This window comes from Emys orbicularis, chromosome 2 (assembly GCF_028017835.1).
Source record: "Emys orbicularis isolate rEmyOrb1 chromosome 2, rEmyOrb1.hap1, whole genome shotgun sequence".
Lineage (NCBI taxonomy): Eukaryota > Metazoa > Chordata > Testudines > Emydidae > Emys > Emys orbicularis.
In genome coordinates, this window is record NC_088684.1 from 45370006 (window position 1) to 45391498 (window position 21493).

General features: G+C 42.4%; 1 protein-coding gene across 1 annotated transcript in view; it reads left to right on the forward strand.

Annotated features, from left to right (window-relative positions):
• Positions 1–21493, forward strand: part of RUNX1T1 (RUNX1 partner transcriptional co-repressor 1) — a 117122-nt gene that overhangs the window by 42303 nt on the left and 53326 nt on the right. Inside the window, exons 2-4 of the mRNA XM_065398058.1 lie at positions 10068–10205; positions 17464–17705; positions 21072–21161. Of these exons, the coding sequence (XP_065254130.1) occupies positions 10068–10205; positions 17464–17705; positions 21072–21161 (470 nt within the window). The remainder of the gene's footprint in view (positions 1–10067; positions 10206–17463; positions 17706–21071; positions 21162–21493) is intronic.

The window sequence follows — 21493 nt, forward strand, 5'->3', positions numbered from 1 at the left end:
CTCCACCCCCTGACTCACCTCACCAGGCCACCCAGCCTGTCTGGGTTGTGTGTGGTGAGGGTTCAGCTCAAAAAGTTAAACTGCTCAGGATGCAAGGAGAGGGTAACTAGGGGCTGTGTGTGGGCAGGGGGGTAGCTCAGGATGCAGGAGGGGTAGCTATAGGCTGTGTGCCAGGAGGGCTCCCCTGTGGTCACTGCTCCCCAAGGGTTCTGCCAGCCATAGAGCCGGGTCCCCGTGCCTGGGTGGCTCTTACTGGCTGTGTGAGCTGAGGAGCAGCTGCAAACCCGGTCACCAGCAGCAGACGGGGGAATGCCGTGGCTGCCTGCTCCATGACACCAGCCAGAGCAGCAGCTGCCCACACTGCCAGGCTCTGGCTTCCCGCCTCCGACCTGGCCAGGGGGTGGGGCTTCGAGGGCAGGGAGAGGAGGATGGGGGCGGGTGTGGAGCTGCCCCTGGGACTGCCCCGCTCTGGCACTGAAGTGGGGGCAAGGGGAGGGCAACCAGTGCTTGGGGCTTTCAGCCCTGTGAAGGCGGGCGCCAGGGCTTGGGGCTTTCAGCCCCGCAGCGAGGGACTCCAGGTTTTAGGATTTCAGCCCTGCGGGAGGAGGTGCCGGGGCTCGGGCTCTGGGTTTCAGCTGCAGGATCTCACATCCCCCTGAAAGGGCTGGGGGATCGCGGACCCCCAGTTGAGAACCGCTGCTATAAGTGAACCCTCTGAGGACAGATCCTCCACCATTACTACCTCTACCAGGTGGACCAAGGACCAAAAAGCAAGTGAAATACTGTAAAGTGGAGAGCCCTTTCAAAGCCACAAACCCAGATGCTCCAATGGCTCTGTTCGCGGGAGTAAAGGGCTAGGCGGGATTGTTCACCAATCTGAAGGAATTGTCATATGTGCTGCCCCCTCCATAATTTGTAAAAGTCGCTGGGGAGCGAGCACCTCTGTGTTAGCTGTTGCAGGGTGGGCGTAGGGTTGAAGATTCCACTCCTCTGCTCCCATGAGTCTCTTTACTCCATACAGTTCTGGTGTGTTGCCTTCGCAGCAAAAAAAAAAAAGTAGGAAAAGACTCAGGAAACATAGTGGTGGATTAGGATAATAGCATTTAGAGTACAGATTTGGGAGAACATTTTGCTTATTAATTGCCTTAGTTGCATACTCATATATGTATAGGAATTTTTATAATGTTTAACTGCCAAGATCACTGGGTATTTAAAATGAATATGTATTGTCATCGCTTTCAATACGGTCCAACTGCTATGCAGTCAGCCTTGACAAGGGAATTTGTGGATTTTATATTTAGAAGGTTTAATAAGAACTAAAGCCGCTGCCTCATTTTAACCCTTATTTTTCTTGTAGACCTCTCCTAGGGCGAAAGGTTATCTCCTTAAGTTCCCACTGAAATATTTAGTAGAATGTTTTGTTGATGGTTAATCTGGGTTTAGACTACACCCTCCCCAGCCAATTATTGTTTTGGACTTTAACAACAGAAACCACAAGGCAAAGGAAGAGAAGATACATCAGGAAATGTATACCTCTGACAAAATTGTGGGTTCAGTATTTGCAGTCCAAAAGTGACTAAAAATTAACTGAGTTTTCAAAGTTAAATGCTTTAGCAAAACAACACTTAAAATAAATAAAATATAAAGCAAACGCTTCTCTAAATAAAATCATATGCTAAGTGTGTTTCTTTTGGGAGTTTGCAATCAAATAATCTGTCAGAGCAAAGGCATCTCAACTCAGGATTTAGAACAACTGGATCATTTTACCTTTGATGCAACCCATAACCCTGAACACCCTTCTCTTCTCTTCATTGGGCATGGGGTGATACACCTCTCAATTCCTTAAGAATATTCAAGCCATGCCTATTTGCAGCAGACACTAGTCCAAGAATCCAAACTAAAAGGTGTGCTTCATACCTGCATCGTTGGTTGTCATGGTAATGAGTGACAGTCTAGTTTTCCAAAGCATATGCTGGCATTTGCCTGGCACATATAATCCACAAACCCTTTAGATTCGAGTTAGGGGATAATATCACAAACACCCTTGTTAATTCATGTGACAGAGTGTTGGATACATTATTTTCATTGCCTTGTTTTAGATGTGCTAAAGAAATAGTTTGATAACTTGGTGTCTGTGATAATTTCAGGGCAATCTCAGAAGCATAGTTTATATGCAGAAGATGAAAGAACTGGGCAGAAATGGATAGAATGGATGCACTTCCATTTATTTCCAAGAATAGCTGATGATGTGGAGAAGATGATTAAGGGCTCAACTATTTGAGTTGGAAAAGAATGAGATAAGGTTGTCAGAAAGCTGTTGTATTGCACTATGGAAAATCAGCTATATTTGTTGGTGTTTAAGAGTTTCATGCACATCATACTGAAGATGCCATCAATTGTTATGTCATCTTGCAAGCCCAGTTGATATCTTCCATCTCTGTTGTCTTGTGTGCATACCTATTCCTCAGATATATATCTGTTAGGACTGCATACTATTCTTCAGATGAAGGATAGTGCCTGAAAGTTTGATTTACCTTTAATACAGTACTACTACTTTGAGATCCTTGTTGAGGGGTTTCTTCTGGCCACAGAATTTGTAATGGGATTCAGATTCCTTCCCCACCTCTAGGTCAGTATTTTGAATCCAGTTGAGACTGATTCAGAAAATTATGAATGTCTGATTAGTTCTGTAGACTGAGTGAGTAAAGTGAGGGTTTCAGGACATTTGTTCACTGCACAAAAACCTCCATGAGCATCAGAATCCCTTTTTGCAGCCTCAGTAGAGAGGCCAAGCAATGAATGGGAATGAAGACTGGACTGCACTCGCTGTCTCTCTCAAACAAATTTGAGGCACATTGGCAGTACTTTATGGAGGGAGAAGCTGCAGTGCTGCTGACTGTGCATCATGTTCTGTGGCTGCACAGAGAGATTTCCAGTATTTCCCAAAAATAGTGAGTGTGGGGAAGGGAGGAATGGCCTTCTTCCATTGCTTACTTGTTTCCTTTAACACTCAAGCAAATCTCTCTCTCACTAGAACAGCTACCTTCATATAGTTCCTAGGGACTGATTTAAAACATTCTTTCCTCTTCTTCCTTTCATTGTAGTGTAGTTGATAAAGGATGGGTCTGGTAGTCAGGAGTCCTGGGTTCTCTTCTCAGTACTAGCAGCACTTCCTATGTATGACCTTAGACAAGTCAAACTGTCTTCTGTGTTTCTTAGCTTACCTGTCTGTAATTAAAATGGGGAGAACGAGACTTACCCAGCTTTGCAAAGTGCTAGATGTATGGGTGAAAAGTGCTATGTAACTGCTAAATAATTACTTTTCACTGGACTTAATTGGGCTTTCCTCTCTCAGTTCATCACTGTTATGACCCATTCCCTTGTTTTGTATGTCATTAATGTGCTATCCAATCTCAAAACCATCACAATAGTGTATTTGACAGTAATATTAGTATGGATACTACGGTGATGGTCACCAGTACAAAATCCTTTAGATGGATTTGAGCTCAATTTATATATCTGGATCAACTTATTTTTCTATTCTGTTACATGCATGGGGCTTTTTACATTCCTTTTTGCTAGTTTACAGGGTAAGTTGTAAAGGAAACTAGACAGTAGAAATTTAAACTGGTTTAATTCAGCAACCTTTAACACCAATTTTTTTGTGGGTTGGCACAGGAATACTAGGTAAAATCAATATAGAGCGTCTTTTAAGACTCTTTCATGCCTGAATATACATCTGGAACTGTTTGCTCTAACTAAAAGTAAAATAAATGCCACAGCGTATTATACCATACGTTTTTTCATTTAAAAAAGGAAATTGAAAACATACCACTTCTAGAAATGCTTGACATTGAATTGGCTATTGAAATGGTATCAGTAAAATATTTATATATTCCATATTTTGTTCCATAGATCAGCCTTCCTTGATGCATTAGACTTGGAAGCCTGCCATTTATGCTGAAATTTTGCCATATATGAAAGACCGCCTTGTTTTAAAAATGGACTAAATCATTTAGGATACAGGAAGTGAAGTAAATCTATTTGAATACATGTACATCTCTTTCCCCCTTCCTCTCTCATGCACATGTTTTGGGTTTTGGGGGGATTTTTCTTTGTGTTTTTCCCCCCATATTTACTTTATAAGGCTGGTTACACTTATAGTAAATATCAACATTCATTTAACAGCTAAAAACAGTGGTAAAAATAGTTCCCATTGTAAAAATTGAAGGTATGACAAGAACAGTGTAGTTACTTGAACCAAAAAATCCAGCAAAGAAACGTCATAATTTAAAGTTGGTTTTACGGCATTCTTTAATTTAAAATGGAGCAAAAAGTTTCTGTGGTTAAATCACAGCTCTTAGCTCTTTGCTGTAAAAGAAATTCAAGAATGTATATTTCAAAATGTTTTTTTTAATATAATCCAAAACAAATGCAATAGATCCCTGCATACTTGAAACATACTTTCTGAATTTATCCTAAATCTGTCATTGCTCCAGAGGCTTGTGTGTATGGATTAGGGCTGGCCCATTATTTCACCATCTATCTCCATCCTGAATTGATTGCAATGAACAATACAGAATGAATTGCAGATGGTCTCCTTTTTCTTGTAGTTTGGAGGATCTCTGGGCTTAAGACCCATTTGGTAGGACTAGACTAACCATTCCAGAGCTTTGGCTGCTTATTAGTATTCTGAAGTAGAAATGCTTATACCTGAAATAGGCTGTTCTCACTATCCATTCGAACTGTACTCTTAAATTATGTGTGAGGTTTTGAGAGATGGTGAACATATGGGCTGTGTGAAGCTTTCATCATGGACCTGAAGCTGTTCAAAACTCACCTGGTTAATTACAAATTCAAAACTCACCTGGTTTAATTACAGATTCAAAACTCACCCTAGGTGTATATGAATTAAGGTTTGCAGACATGGGTTTAGTTTTATGCTTTTGCATCAAAACCATGTGAAACCGCATGGAATTCCACAGTTTTGACTAGGGTTTTGTTGGGTTTTTTTTTTAGTTCTTTTGAATTCCAAGTGAAACTCAAGGCATATGAGCCCATATGTAATGAAAATGGAGCAAATGCACATGAATCCCTGTAAACCAACATATATGTGAATATGTCTTCCTCTTATGGTTGCCAAATTTCTAACCGCACAAAAGCGAACACCCTAGCTCCGCCCCTTCCCCAAGGCCCTGCCCCTGCCCCGAGGTCCCGCCCCCACCCACTACATTTCCCCTTCCTTGGTGGCTTACTCTCCCCACCCTCACTCACTTTCACTGGACTGGGACAGGGGTTGGGGTGCAGGAGGGGGTATGAGCTCTAGGCTGGGGGTGCGGGCTCTCGGGTGGGGCTGGGGATGAGGGGTTACAGGTGCAGGAGGGGGCTCTGGGTTTGGGGGGCCTCAGGTTTGGGGCAAGGGATTGGGACTCGGGGTTGGGGCGCAGGCTTACCTCGGGCGGCTCCCGGTCAGCGGCGCAGCAAGGGTAAGGCAGGCTCCCTGCCTGTCCTGGCTCCATGCTGCACCCTGGAAGCGGCCAGCAGGTCCGGCTTCTAAGTGGGGGGGGGGCAAAGCAGAAGGCTCTGTGCGCTGCTCTCACCCACACGCACCCCCTACCCCCCAGCTCCCATTAGCTGCGGTTTCCGGCCATTGGGAGTGCGGAGCCGGTGCTCGGGGGGGGGGGGCAGTGCACGCTGGCCGCTTCCGGGGTGCAGCACGATGCCAGGACAGGTAGGGACTAGCCTGCCTTAGACCCGCAGAACTGCCGAACGGACTTTAAACATCCCGGTCAGTGGTACCGACCGGAGCTGCCAGGGTCCCCTTTCGACCAGGCGTTCTAGTCGAAAACCGGATGCCTGGCAACCCTACCTCCTCTTTAGGCTTCGGAGTGGATGCTCTCCCTCCCCTTTATATGTACAGAGATGAAAAAATCCACATGGGACTTGTGTGAAGACTGTATGGGCAGTATTACAAACCCCAAGCATCCAAAAAACATGAGCCCCCAAAAATGAGATTTTAACAATAATAAATGTTGGCTCCTTTTTATTTGTCTTTAGATTTTTGAGTCTTGAGGGTTCACATTTTTAGGCTTTTCTTTGCAACTATGAGGGTGAACACTGTTTCAATTTTCATTTTAAAAAAGAAAAGAAAAGATTTTCATGTAATAATCACATGACTCCAGAACCTGGGGCTTTAAAAAAACAACAAATATTACAAGGCTCACAATTAGAATAACAAGAATTTATAATTATAAATAATATATGGAGATATCCCTATCTCATAGAACTGGAAGGGACCCTGACAGGTCATTGAATCCAGCCCCCTGCCTTCACTAGCAGGACCAAGTACTGATTTTGCCCCAGAACCCTAATTGGCCCCCTCAAGAATTGAACTCACAATCCTGGGTTTAGCAGGCCAATGCTCAAACCACTGAGCTATCCCTCCCCAGTAATAGGGAGCTATCCCTCCCTATTACTATTTGTAATAGTGTGTATAAGCGGTGACACTTCAGAATTCTTCTTCACCCCTCTATTCCTTTATCTTCTTTGAGGAGCCCCTGTGTTTGAAATCAGAGTAGTCAGGGCTCTGCAAGTTTGTGGGTGGGTAAGTAGAATTGGGAAGCACCTGCTGTACGCACATGTCTGGGAATCTACAGCTCAGGGAAAGGGTGGAGAGTTAATGGTAGCAGCAGCAGGAGGAGCTTTTGTGCCGGAGGAGGAACATGAGAACATAAGAATGGCCATAGTGGGTCAGACCAAAGATCCATTTAGCCCAGTATCCTATCTTCCTGTCCCCAACACAAGTACAGAGGAGAAGGCCATCCTCCTGGGATGGCTCAATATCTGTGTGGTTATTCTGTGCCTTCCAGGCAGAAGAGCAAGCTTTGCAGTCTATGTTTCCTTTCTGGCACTGCAAACCCTACCCTTTTCAGGAGAGCATGCAGCCTCGAGTCTGCCAGGTGTGGCATTGTTAGAATTGGGCGGGACAGTCCCAAAATGCAGAGTTCAAGTCCCACTCCCCAGTGACTCCGGGACAGCATTTGACCCAGATTCCCTGCAGTGCACTCCACATCTGCCTGAGGCTCAGGGGTGGCACCAGCCTTTTCATGGTGGGAGGCTGAGGTGGGCCTTAGCCCCCCTCATCACAAGACCCTGCCCCCTGCTCCTCCTCTTCCCTCCAAGGCCCTGCTGTGGGGAATCCTGGACCCTCCACCTGTCCTGGGTGGCCTGCCCCAGGGGATGGGGACATGGGCTGGGGGTTGCTCTCGCCATCTTCCCCCCCCCCCCCGCCCAGGGCAGGTGGAGGGTCCAGGGCTCCCCACAGCAGCCCAGGCTCCCTAGGCAGCTCTTACCATGGCCTGGCTCTGGCTTCCAGCCTGGCCAGGGTGCAGGGCTTCGGGGGGATGAGGAGAAGCAGGGGTGGTGCTCAGGGGAGGAGGGGGCAGAGCTGGGGCCACAGAGAGGAGTGGGGCTCCTGCATGTGTCCCCCTTTTGCCTTTTGAAAAGGTGGTCACCCTAACAGGAGGTGGTGCTAATAACAATAGTTATACTTACTACTGTAATTAAAGATAAACCTACGTGCTTAAGGACATAATAAATTAGTGAATAAAAATCATTTAAAAAGAAATCCTGGATCGTTACATGAACAGGTTATAATATATTGAAAATCTGAAACTGGAGCACAAAAACAATACACTAGTGCAACTACATGGTCCATTTAAATAACAAAATATAAACCATTCTAGTCTGTTTCTTAAATGTGCTCATTTTCCCTCTGAGTAGGGATTGTTCCAAAATTCAGGCCAGATCAAAAGCTAAGTGGACTTGCGGGGAGGAAGGAAGAAGTTGTGATTGTTCATGATAGCAGAATTGCTTTTAGTTATCAACAGTTGAACGGGAGGATATAGATTGTGTGAACAGCAGACTGCTAGTGGAGTTCTGACTTCTCTCTCTCTTTCCTCCATCCACCTCCATCTTCTCCCTGGCTGTGTCTGTGCTCCCACATGCTTCAAATCTGTGTACCTGGACTGCCTTCTCTAACAGTTCAATGTGAGTGTTAGCAGAATGAAAACCAGATGGACCAGCAGTTCCCACTGTTATCTCCCAGCCAGCTCTGGCAAGCCTCCCTTTCTCTCTCCTTTCTTGGCATGTCAGAAATATTTGCCTTTATTTAGGAGGGCCTCTACTCACTGCTGTGCCTCTTTCCCTCAGCTGCAACATGAGTTGAAAGCTATTTATTCCCTTGTTGCTGAGGTTGGTTGAGGTGAGTGTGAGATAAATTAAACTATTAAGGAAGTAATTAACATTTTGAGGCTAATTTCCAAAGTTCTTTATTTTAAATAAATGATTTGTTGCAGTTGTTGGTTTAAATGTTTCAGCATAGCAATTCAGAGAGAGATTTGTATGGAAAACATAATTGCTCCCATTATTTGAGTTACCACACTTCACCTGGCTGTGTAGATGCCTTACAATTTCAGCCAGTCTTTTTGGGCACTGTTTACTACACTACCGAGATTATTGACCTTAGATCAACACTGCAGATTCTTTACTGCTATGATTACAAAGTATATTCCCTTCCACTCATATGGTTTTATTTTCTCATTCTTAGGGTTTTTTATTTCTAAAGTCTGAAAAAAACTAACAACTCTCTTTATAGAAACTGGTCTTTTTTCAAAAAGAGAAAGAAAACGTTGAATATAGCTTCTGCAACTGCAAAACTTTGCAGAATATGTGGCCATGTCATATTTCTGTAGTTTCTTAGTAGTAAGGGATTGGGACCAATTACCTGCTCTTTTTAAATTAAATGAACTGGTATTATTTCTAATGGTCCTTTAAAATATTTCTATTGAAAAATATATTACTGGAATCCCTCTTTAATACACATATGTGCATGTTATATATAATATAATGTGTGTATATAATTTTATGTATGTATTTGTGTGTATCTTGTATCTGTTTTTATCGACAGTTTGAAGGTCTCATCTTCTCAAGAACAAGTATTTTTGCAATTGTTTTTCCTGGGGAATAACTTTGGAAAAGTTACATTAGTAGCTAATGACCACTAAAGGCTAAATGTGATCATCTTACTTACTCCAGGAGTCTCAATGAACTGCTGATGTGAGTAAGGCAATCACAGTGTGGCCTTAAATAGGTAAATGGTGTATTGCTTTGTTTTGCCCATTCTTGATATACAGATTTTAAGATTTTCTTTTTTTTTTCCAAATGTACCTCTTGAATTTAGATATAAAAGCTGGTAAAACAGAGTTAAATCTTGTAGTTTCAGTGGCAAATATATTGCATCAGGAGAATTGTCAAGTCCTTTTTCCTCTTGCTTCTTTAAATTTCCCAAAATTGGAGGATGCCTGCAGTTGTCCTTGATGTTAAAGGTATAAGTTGAAACAGCTGACAGTGTTTTTGATATTAATAATAAACTAGTATAAATGCACGAGTCCCGTGTCTGCCAAAGATACCTTGTGTTATATGGCATATGGTATTTATTTCTTGTTGATTTAAAAAAGAACCAGGAGGCGGACTGGTAAACCTGGGCAGGAGACAGGCAGTATTAACCCTGATATCCGTTATACTTACAAAGACAAAAGATGAAGAAGGCAGCATGTGCTACAGGGAAAACCAGTCATGAAGAGCGCTGGCTATGGCCAATATCTCACCTGTACAAAAGCGCTTCAGGTTTTTGTTCTTCCAGAGTTGTCATAAGGGGATTTATTACCTTCCTGACTCTTCATCTAATTTCTCCTTTTGGCTAATGTTAAAGCCTTCAAGTGAGGTGGCATTATTGCAGCTCCAATACTGTTTTTGGGGTAGCATCTGCACATGCTAGAAATAAAATCACAAGATAATACGACCCTGCTTATAAATGAGGTCCTATCTGTGTTACACCTTCTTAAGTGCAGTTTCAACGATGTAATCTTGAAAAAACAAGCTGAAGTAGATAAATATGTTCATCTTCCGCAGAAGCTGCTGAAGCTGCTTAGTTCATGGTTACGCTTTTTATTCAGAACTGATGTATTTGGAGAAATAAAATAGTGTGTTCATGTGGTATGTTACAGATCGCACTGAGAAGCATTCCACAATGCCAGACTCACCCGTGGATGTGAAGACGCAATCCAGGCTGACGCCTCCAACAATGCCACCTCCTCCCACTACCCAAGGAGCTCCAAGAACCAGTTCATTCACACCCACAACGTGTAATTAGACTTATTTTCTTGCTTTGTTCCATATTCTTTTGCATGTGAGATTTTGATTCTTCCTGTATGTAAGAAATCAAATTATGTGAAGGGAACCCTATATGACATGACTAGAGCAGCAATTCATTATACTGCAATAAAGTCATTACGCAAAACTAAGAACACTACAGATTAGTACATTTTAATCTGTGAAGCCAGTCAGTTCAGAGGTGTCCTAATTTATTGGTCGGTTGGGTGCATAGTGAAAGAATAGTCAGTGCTAACTTCCCCTGCACTCTTGCTCCAATGATATAATTCCTGATAAAAGAAATATGGAGACTTTCTTCTCAGCTTTATTGTTGTAGTGTGGTGAAATCGCATTCCCTTTTGAATAAATGCAATGGTATTAATCAGTTTTTGAGGGGGAAAGACAAAGATATTCAAAGATAAATGCCCTTTCCCCTCTCCTTCCTCCTGAAAATAAATTAATAAACATTAACCAGGAATTACATTAACAGTCATTCTAGAACTGTGTTTTCTAAAGTTGCTGAAATATCTTTTTATCTCGAACCAGTCACATTGAATCTGGAAATCCCTAGCCTGTGACTATTTGACTTACCTCAATCACTGTGGACCAGATTCCAGTCTCTGTTAACCTGATATAAATGCAAAAAAATCTGCATTGACATCAATGGAGTTACTCTGCATTTATATCGGTGTAACTGAGATCAGAATCTGGTCCATTATCTGGGTCATTATTCATTATTCTATTTTCTTTCCCCCATTTCTAAAAATAAATATTTTTGTCTCTTACACTGCATTGTTATAATATAAAAATAAGAGTGTGTTGACATTTTTTAATATAAATACTTGTGAACCATGTAGGCATATGTATGCTTACACACAGTAACAGCACCATGTTATTTCTGCAACCCTTGTCCCTTGCCCCCTCCTTGTCTGTCAGGTACACCATTTTGCACATGCAATTTATCCCTGTGCAGAAGGCAAGTGCAAGGCCTCGGTACCTCTTAAATTCCAGGGGAGCCCTATTTGGAGGATTTACATGTGACTTAAATGGTGAATAATATTTGTACTAGCCCTCTGCACAGGCATAAATTTCACTCATAGGCACTGATCCTGCAAAGACTTATAAAACTGCTTAACTTTAAGCATGTGAGTAGGCTCAGGGATTGCTCATGTACTTAAAGATTTGCATGTTCTTTAAGTTGTTGCAGGATTGCAATATTAAATTGTAAGTTCATCAGAGCTGTGACTTGTATCTTGTGTGAAATGCCAAGCACAATTATGGATGCTATAAAACTCTATTATCAATAACAAGAAGAAGAGGACATAGCTTTCCTTTAATCAGTATCTGTAGGCTTTGCAGAATTTGTGTTTGTTGGATAAGTCTAGAATCTATGCGAACCGATGCATTTTAGGGGATTCCTTTGTTTTCCTCATGCTGTTGATATCAAACCTACCTCTAACTTTAAAGCTTTTTAATCTTCAAGTGATCTGGCATCTGCCTATAACAGTGCCAAGTTACAGTACAAACAGTACTGTTCTAGTGTCTGTTTCCCAATAATATGTGAATGTCCACAGCCCAAGTGTATCCGTTTCTGGGCCGGTTGGTGTTTACAGAAGAAGAATCACTAACTTGTTCACGGTTTTGTTGAAAATTGCAAATATTAAATTCTGTTTTGTCAACAACACAGACTTTTGCCAACCTACAAATTTGACCATCATGGGACTGAGATAAGATTTAAAACAAAAATTGTGTTTATTTATGTTATTTATTTATTGTGTATTTCTTCCTTTTTTGTTGTTTGTTTAATTATTTTCAGAATGTGCCATCCTTAGTCTTTACCCCGTGTGTGTGTGTGTGTGTGTGTGTGTGTGTGTGTTTCCAGATGGAAAATGTGCACTTCTACTGCTTCCTGTTCCCCGTGGACACTTTCCTCAGGCTTCCCAGACAGTCCCTATCTACTGCCTCCTCTGAACACAGTATTTGCCTGGTTCTCCTGACCCTTCCCCAGATTCTGTGCTCCCTGCTTTTCTGGGCCTTCTAAGTCATTCTCCTTGGTCCACTGCCCCTTGTCCCCTCCTGTATGGACTCAGTATAGAGCCCAGAGCAGTGAGTGAGGAGGCAGAGGACATCTGGAGAGTGTGACAAACTCCCATCCTTTCCAAATCCTCAATTACATTATCTTAGGTACTTATATGGCTCCCGTCACCATAGTATCTGAGTGCCTCACAATCTTTACTGTATTTAATGTACTATATTAATTCAGATACCCACCCCAATGCAGCATTAAGAGGAGCATGGGTTGGAGCTGCCGTGGCTGCTGTCTGGGGCTTCCCTAAGCCAGCTCCTCTCTGGTTTGGATACTGCTTCCCCTACGCAGCACACACACTGGAGTTGTGTCCATCCTGGCTAATAGCCATCAATAGCTGTTAGCCAGGATGGGCAGGGGTGGTGTCCCTAGTCTCTGTTTGCCAGAAATGGGGAGTGGGTGACAGGGGATGGATCTCTCAATGATTACCTGTTCTGTTCATTCCCTCTGGGACACCTGGCACTGGCCACTGTCGGAAGACAGGATACTGGGCTAGATGGACATTTGGTCTGACCCAGTATGGCCATTCTTATGTTCTTATGCTGAAGCTCTGCAGGAGCCACCCAATCTAGGAGCCGTGTTCTCTAGTAACTTGGTGCCACATTACATTTTGATTAGAAAAATAGAACCACATAAAGTGAACATGGCACACATTGCATGGATTAAAAACTGGCTAACTGATTGGTCTTGAAAAATAATTGTAAACAGGGCATTGTCATGGAGCTGGTGTGTTTCCAGTGAAGTCCCACTGGGATCGGTTCTTGATCCTACACTATTTAACATTTTTATCAATGACCTGGAAGAAATCATAAAATCATCACTAATAAAGTTTGCAGATGACACAAAAATTGGGGGAGTGGTAAAAAATGAAGAGTACAGGTCACTAATACAGAGCAATCTGGATCAGTTGGTAAACTGGGCACAAGTAAACTATGCATTTTAATATGAGTGAATGTAAATGTATACAGCTAGGAACAAAGAATATAGGCATTATTTGCAGGATGGGAGACTATCCAGAGAAGCAGTGACTTAAAAAGATTTGGGGTTGTGGTGGATAGTCAACTGAACATGAGCTCCCAGTGTGATGCTGTGGCTAAAAGAGCTAATATGATCTTGGGATGCTTTAACACAGCTCAGACTCACCCCTGCGGCGCCTCCTACTGGTCGTCCTCAGGAATTAGCTCTTCGACCCAGGAACGCCCTCTGCAGGCCAGTGATCCGCTTGCCGTTGACCCCCGTGTCCCTCCCAGCACCCAAGCCCTTGTCTTGGGTGCTGCCCCCCTGGCAGTACCCCACTTTCTCTGGGTTTCCCCACCCACTATCCCCACTTCGCCTCAGTTTTGGCTACTGCCCAGTCTCCATCTAGTCCCCGTTCACTGGGGCAGACTGCAGTATCAGCCACTCATCATAGGCAAAAGGGTTTGGACTGGCTGCCTTTACCCACCCTCAGGCAAGCCCAATACCTAGGTGGGCCTAAGACTAGGCCCTGCAGCCTGGGGAGTTGCTGGCCTAGGGCTTCCCAACTCCTAAGGCCTTTCCCTAGCCCTGCCTCACTCTAGGTCCCCAGGTGAGTTCCCCAGCAGCCAGGCCTGTCTCCCTCTCCAGTCAGAGAGAGACTCTGTCTGCTTGAACTCCCGGCTCAAGCCTTTATAGGGCCAGCTGGGCCCTGACTGGGGCGTGGCCCCAGCTGATCCGGCTTCCTCCCAATCAGCCCAGGCATCTTGCCCTTCCACAGCCCTCCTCCAGGGCTGTTTTAAACCCCTCAGGGCAGGAACGGGTGACCATCCCGCTACAGATGCATAAACGGGGGAATTTTGCGTAGGAATAGAGAGGTTATCTTACATCTATATTTGGCCCTGGTGTGACTGCTGCTGGAATATTGTGTCTGGTTCTGGTGTCCACAATTCAAGAAGGGTGTTGATAAATTGGTGAGGGCTCAGAGAAGAGCCACAAGAATGATTCAAGGATTAGAAAACATGCCTTATAGTGATAGACTCAAAGAGCTTGATCTATTTAGCTTATCAAAAAGAAGATTAAGGGGTGACTTGATTACAGTCTATAAATATCTACCTGGGGAACAAATAATTAATAATGGGCTCTTCAGGCTAGCAGAAAAAGGTAAAATACAATCCAGTGGCTGGAAGTTGGAGCTAGACAAATTTAGATTGGAAATAAGGAATACATTTTTAACAGTGAGAGTAATTAACCATTGGATGGATTTTCCATCACTGACAATTTTTAAATCAAGAATGGATGTTTTTCTAAAGGCTAGGAATTATTTGGGGGAAATACTATGGCCTGTGTTATACAGGGGGTCAATCTGATAACAATGGCCTTGGAATCTAAGAATCTAGTGTTCTCAAAATGGAACTGCTGCTATATCTACCGCTTGGACAGAAATCACTTTGAAAATGCCACAGAATTGTGGTAAATTTGCTGAAATTTAGTGAGAGTTGGCAGCATTCAAAATGGGTGAAAGAAGAGTTGTGATCAAGAAATAGGGATGGCTATGCGAGAGGATAACTCGCTGTTACTAAGGGCTGGTTTACACTACCGCAGTAAATCGACCTAATTTACGCTACTTCAGTTACATAAATAACGTAACTGAAATCAATGTAGCTTAGGTCGACTTACCTTACTCTTCTTGGGTACCTAGAATACCAGAGTCGATGGGAGAGTGCTCTGCCATTGACTTAGCGGGTCTTCACCAGACCTGCTAAATCAACACTGCTGCATCGATCACAGCAGTGCCAATCTACCTGTAAGTGTAGACATGGCCTAAGTAACAGAGGGGCTGGCATGTTTTTATAGGGCACTGCCTGAGAGAGGCCAATGGCTAAGAAAATGTTAAAATAATGATTGTGATATAGAGAGTAGTGAGCTCAGTGTGTCACCAGTCTGTCTGTTCAGTGTTTTCAGTGAGCAGCCACCTGTCATTTTTTAATTTTATATCCTCCCATGTAGGTGATTCTCCATTTGTTATTTGTGGAAGAATGTTTTATGGTACATCATGGGCCAAATTCGGGGCTTGTTCAGTTTTTGGGTGGCTATGGGGGTGCATTGATTCTGCAAAAGAAAGGTTGTTGTTAAAGGCTGGAATATGAGTGGCCCCTGGTCAGCAGAAGAATCAACAAATGGCCCTGTTCCGCCACTACATTGGTCCATAGAGCATGTCTGGCACGTTGTCTGTGCCACCCAGGGCCATCCTTAGGTTTTATGGGGCCCTATACAGTATTATTAAACTTGTGCCCCTATGCCCAATGGCAGCCCAGGCTCGCATGTGTATTTTAGATGAGGATGGTCTTTTGAAGGATTTATTTAAAAAACTATATGTCTGAAGATCCAAGCATTTAAGACTAAAGATGAATACTCAGCTTGTGCATATAAAAATCTATGCAAGGATTTTTTAGATGTGATTTTATAATCTTCAGCAACACCGTAATGAAATATTTTTAAAGCAAATTTTAAACTAAGATCCTGTAGACTAACATGTTCTGAGTTAATATTACAGTAATGTACAACTGTTTTTGTCAGCAAATTCAGAAACTGACAGTATATATCTGGGGGTTGGCAAGTGCTTGTTAAATGGCTTCATTACCACTTGAATGGCTCTTTAACAGTTTCAATGTTGTGCTAATAGGTCTGGCAGGCTGGAGGCTTTTTTACTTTTAAATACTAGATCCCCTCCAGAGGAAGACTCACCAGGCTGCAGCAGCCAGCTGTGGTGGGAGCCTGCATGGGTCAGAACAGGGATAGGAAGAGGCGGGAGGGTGGACACTAAGACACGGGGGTGCCCCAAATTTTCGGGTGCCCTACACAGCCGCGTATGCTGCGTATGCCTAAGGATGGCCTGGTTCCACCGCACTAGATGGAATATATTGTGCACTCCTGTGTGTGAGGAACAGCTTCACCAGAGACTGCTCTGGCAGGTACAGTCTCTTGTGCTCGTCCAGGGCACAGCTGTTCTGCACTAACTTTTGTTAAGGGCTGTTACTTAAATGCTAGTGTAATCTGCACAAGAAGGTAGGGTATCCCAGTTGAGGCCCATCTGCCCTAAAATATGTGGACCATCCCTTGCCCCAAAACTCATCTTCTGCTGTTCTGGCTATTAAAGTAGGAAACCCACAGCAGTTACACTCTGCTTGGATGACTGTTTTCGAGTAGGGCAGTATAGGGAAAAAGATGGCCTTAATTTGGTACATTTCTGGAGAATGAGAACAAGAATTTCAAAACTAGATAGGCTAGCATAGCAACACTAAAGCAGGTGCCCCTTCTCTCTTAAATATGTGTGAGTTCAAGCCTCTTATTTTATCATTAATAATAATATGATAATAATATTTGTCTAAGGTTCTTACATGGCCCCCATTACTAAAAAATCAGAACACTTCACAATCATTTAATATGTTCCACACAACAGCATTGTGAAGTAGGGAAGTACTGTCAGACCTGTTTTATAGAAGGAGAACTGAGATGTGAAGAGGCTAAGTCTAAGGCCACGTGGGAAGTCTGAGGTAGAGCCAGGGAAAAAAATCCATATCTATTCCCAAGGCCCAGTCCAGAGACTTGGCTACAAGCCTTCAATCTTAACAATAAATTCACAGTGAACATTGCACCAGTTGTACCTTTTTATACAAATCCATCTTTCTGTATGTTAGTGGCTACAAAATATGTGTGAGAGAAAATAGCCTTCTAATTGGGTGGCATAAGGTTAAAACTTGAAAGTCCTGTTTTTATAAACACAGCTGTCGGGTGTGTGTACAAAACATGATAAAAAATGTTCAGATAAATTTAGCCTCCACTAAATATGTGTGCACTCTTTCCAGAGAAGTTTATTTTTAAAAAATGTTACAGTAATATAAGCCTATGACAAAAGACTGACCTCCAAATGAAGTTTGTTCTGGTCTGAAAACATGTCAGGTGTCTGGCATGTGTGCATATGGGAGCTAGTGCTGTCCAGATCCATACGCCATTTATTACCAGCTTCTGTGCAAGATACATGAACTGTGGAGAGTCATTCTATCAAAAGACTAATTATCTTTAATTATACCAATGGAGTCAAAATATCACCTACTTCATATTTTCACAGTTACGCAATCAATTTTGAGGTGAAACACAGAAAATGTTAAGCTTATAAATGTTCTTTCTTTCCATTTTTTTCTAACCAGTAACCAATGGCACTAGCCATTCACCAACAGCATTAAATGGAGCTCCATCTCCACCTAATGGCTTTAGCAATGGGCCATCATCTTCCTCTTCATCCTCTCTGGCTAATCAGCAGTTACCACCAGCTTGTGGAGCAAGGCAGCTCAGCAAACTGAAGAGATTTCTTACAACCTTACAGCAGTTTGGCAATGACATTTCACCAGAGATTGGGGAGAGAGTACGTACCCTTGTGCTAGGACTTGTGGTAAGCAAATAACAGTGACTATTATCTTTTTTTGTTCATAGTAGGTTTTAACTTTAAAAATTGGAAGATTTATTAGTAGTTGTGTAATGAACAGTTGATGCATGCATGCACTGTGGTTATTCTGGGAGTATGGAACTTGGGACCAGGAGAACCTGCCTCCCTGCACCCTGCCATTAGAGCTAATAGAAGTAAATCCACTAGCTGTCAGTAAGTAGTAGTCTGTTTCAGCCCAGGTCTCCATTAGAAACTTTTGCCAGTATAGTAATTTCAGTTAGGGGTGTGATTTAAAATAAATGAATAAATTAAAACCTGTCTATACTGGCAAAAAAAGTATGTCGAGCAGTTATACCGGTATAAAAATGCTTTTGACAGTATAGCTTATTTTGCATGGAAATCTGTATAAGCTATATAATAGAACAGGGATTCTCAAACTGTGGGTAGGGACCCCAAAGTGGGTTGCAACCCCATTTTAATGGGGTCGCCAGGGCTGGCTTAGACTTGCTGGGGCCTGGGGCTAAAGCCAAAGCCCAAGCCCCTCCACCTGGGACCAAAGCCCAAGCCCTGGGCAGTGGGGCTCAGGTTACAGGCCCTCTGCCTGGGGCTGAAGCCTTTTGGCTTCGGCTTTGCCCCACTCTTTCCCCCCACCAGGGGCGGAGGGGCTCAGGCTTTGGCTTTGGCCCTCCCCCGCCCAGGGCGGTGGGGCTTGGGTGGGCTCAGACTTCGGTTCCCCCTGGGGTTGTGTAGTAATTTTTGTTGTCAGGAGGGAGTCGCGGGCAATTAAGTTTGAGAACCCCTGTAATAGAAGCTCGATTTTATGAACACCAGTCTTACGAATGGCCAGTTATACAAACCATTTTTTCCAATGATGAAAAAATTGCATAACAAAAGTGCTGTCGATGAAGGAAAAAGTCAGCATGTGTTCAGTGTATTGGAAATGACTTTGCCGTGGTTTGAAAGACAAGAAGAGGAGAAGAAGGCAGTGCATTACACCATACTGCAACGTATGTACCATGCCTACAGTAATTTTGAGATGCTTAATTTTATGAACTTTTTGATTTTTATGATCTCCTTAACCTTCAATTAGTTTGTAAAATAGGGGTTCTACTGTACTAGAAAAACCATTTTTGCTAATATAAGCTTAATGTACAGTAGGAGGATTTGCCGGTATTCTTATAACCTTTTCTCGCGTAGACCTGTCCAGCATAGACCTGTAGTCACTTAGGCCAACTGCAAGAGGGATTTAACGTGCTAAGCCAGTGTATTGCAGTTGTATATCATGTTATTTATTATGGTATTTGTATGGAATTCCTGGTATGTAGAAATAATACTTTTTACAATGCTGTTTATCTGTACATTTCGAATAACTTTCCCAGTTTAAAGACAGAGAAACTAAAATGTGGAGAGGTTAAATGACTTGCCCATAATCACTTGCCATTCTGTGACAGCACTAGAAATTGAACCCAGGTTTCTTCTTATTGCCACTGACAATGTTGCCTCCCATGTACATCTATATAGCTCATTCAGCAGGGCTTGGATATACTAGAAAATAAAATTCGTGGTCTGATTTCCAGATGTTACCACTTGAGTTGCCACTGACTTCATCTGGAGCTGCGAGTGCTACCACCGCTGAATATCAGACCACATATGTCACACACACGTTTTTGTAAAAAGAACAGGAGTACTTGTGGCACCTTAGAGACTAACAAATTTATTAGAGCATAAGCTTTCGTGGGCTACAGCCCACTTCTTCGGATGCATATAGAGTGAAACATATATTGAGGAGATATATATACACACATACAGAGAGCATGAACAGGTGACAACTCCCACCTGTTCATGCTCTCTGTATGTGTGTATATATATCTCCTCAATATATGTTTCACTCTATATGCATCCGAAGAAGTGGGCTGTAGCCCACGAAAGCTTATGCTCTAATAAATTTGTTAGTCTCTAAGGTGCCACAAGTACTCCTGTTCTTTTTGCGGATACAGACTAACACGGCTGCTACTCTGAAACCTGTCGTATGTTTTTGTACAATCCTAAAAAAATCTGGTCAGTACCATGACAAATAAACAAACCAACAATAACTATGAACTAAAAGTGCACTTTAGACAGTGTAACTTAAATTTTACGCTTCCATGACTTGCAAGGAGCCCTACTCTGCATTTAGTTGCATACCCAAAACTCCCATTGACTTCAGTGGAAATGTAGGATTAGCTGTGTGCCAGGGAAATTGTCTTGCATGGGCTGAGGTAACTGGCAACAACAGTGGAGTCAAAGTCTGTAAAATGTAATGAGCATCTGGTGAATGTGTGCTTGAAGGTGACAGTTCTCCATTCTTAGTAACTACAGCTTCAATTTTAGGCTTACTTATGTGATTCTGCTTTGAAAAATGGAACCCTAAGGGTGGCTTTGTGGGATTCCATGTCATGTTTCTCAATGATTTCCTTATCAGATGTGCTCCTCTGTTTATAAGTAGCACTGTTTTCTAACTTGCCAAACGTCATCTGGGCTCTGGGAATCTAGCTGGGATCTTTCCTTCTTAAACCTCACCACCTATAACAGAATAACTGCTTATTCAGTTAGACCTGTGCAGCCCATTGTCCTCAAATTATGCCTTCAGTGACAACTTTGTGATTTCCCTGCACTCTGAACTGCCTTGCTTGGGTTTGCACAGGTACAAGTGAATGTAAGTAGTAAATAATTCTGTGGAGTATGGTTGTCTAGTGTACGATATAATCCTAGATGTGATTTAGTAATTTTGAGATATATTTGCCAACGGATGAGGAATAAGTGTCTTTAAAAAGTGAATTATATACACCTATAATACATATGTTAATATGCTCCTGTTACTTCCCAATCCTCTACTGAGAATTAAAATATAGTGGGCACCATTTTAAATTTAACAATTGTGTTTGTGCTGCCATGGTGCCTCCTATTCTATGTGGATTAGGCAAATTCTTGTTTGAACAGCAAGCACCCTTAACTCTTTGAAATCCAGGGGAAATTAGGGTGTTTATCACCATATAAGAAATGCTTGGCACTCTGGATGCTCAAGCCCTTGCTTCAAGCCATGAACAATGAATATCTGAGAGTTCAGTGCTGCTCTTTATATACCTAATAAATGGATTGTTTGTAAAATGATTCACTCCCACTGCAGTGAAACTGTGTTCAGATGTAGTTACATCTATATTTTTAGATGAGTACATTTACTTACTATGTAAAATGCATAATTTTCTGATATTGCATTAGGAGGAACATGGGTATTAAGCAAAATTTTTGTACAGAATATTTTGGCTAATATTTCTCTTGTTAAGCGTTTTCATTGGTTATGTCACCAAGACAGAATTTTTTTTCCTTCTACAGAATTCTACTTTGACAATTGAAGAATTTCATTCCAAACTGCAAGAAGCTACTAACTTCCCACTGCGACCTTTTGTCATCCCATTTTTGAAGGTATTGCACAGTTCAATGATCTGGAAACTATTTCAAACTATATTGTTGCTAGGTCACAGATGTATGTTACAGTTTTTCTTTTTAAAGAGAGTCAGGATAAAGAGAATCTAACGCATAAAGGCTCCTTTCCATAGTTTAATGGATGAAACTCCATTAGAGTAAATATTTTCTTTCTGACCATTTCTAACTACTCACAGAAGTTGTTAGTTCCCTAATTTTGTGCACACTATGTGGTTTCTTTTTTATTTTTATGCTAAAGGTTACTGTATTGAGAGGCTTTTTATGAGCTAAATCCTGGAACCCAATTATGCACTCAGTAATGCTGATGTAAA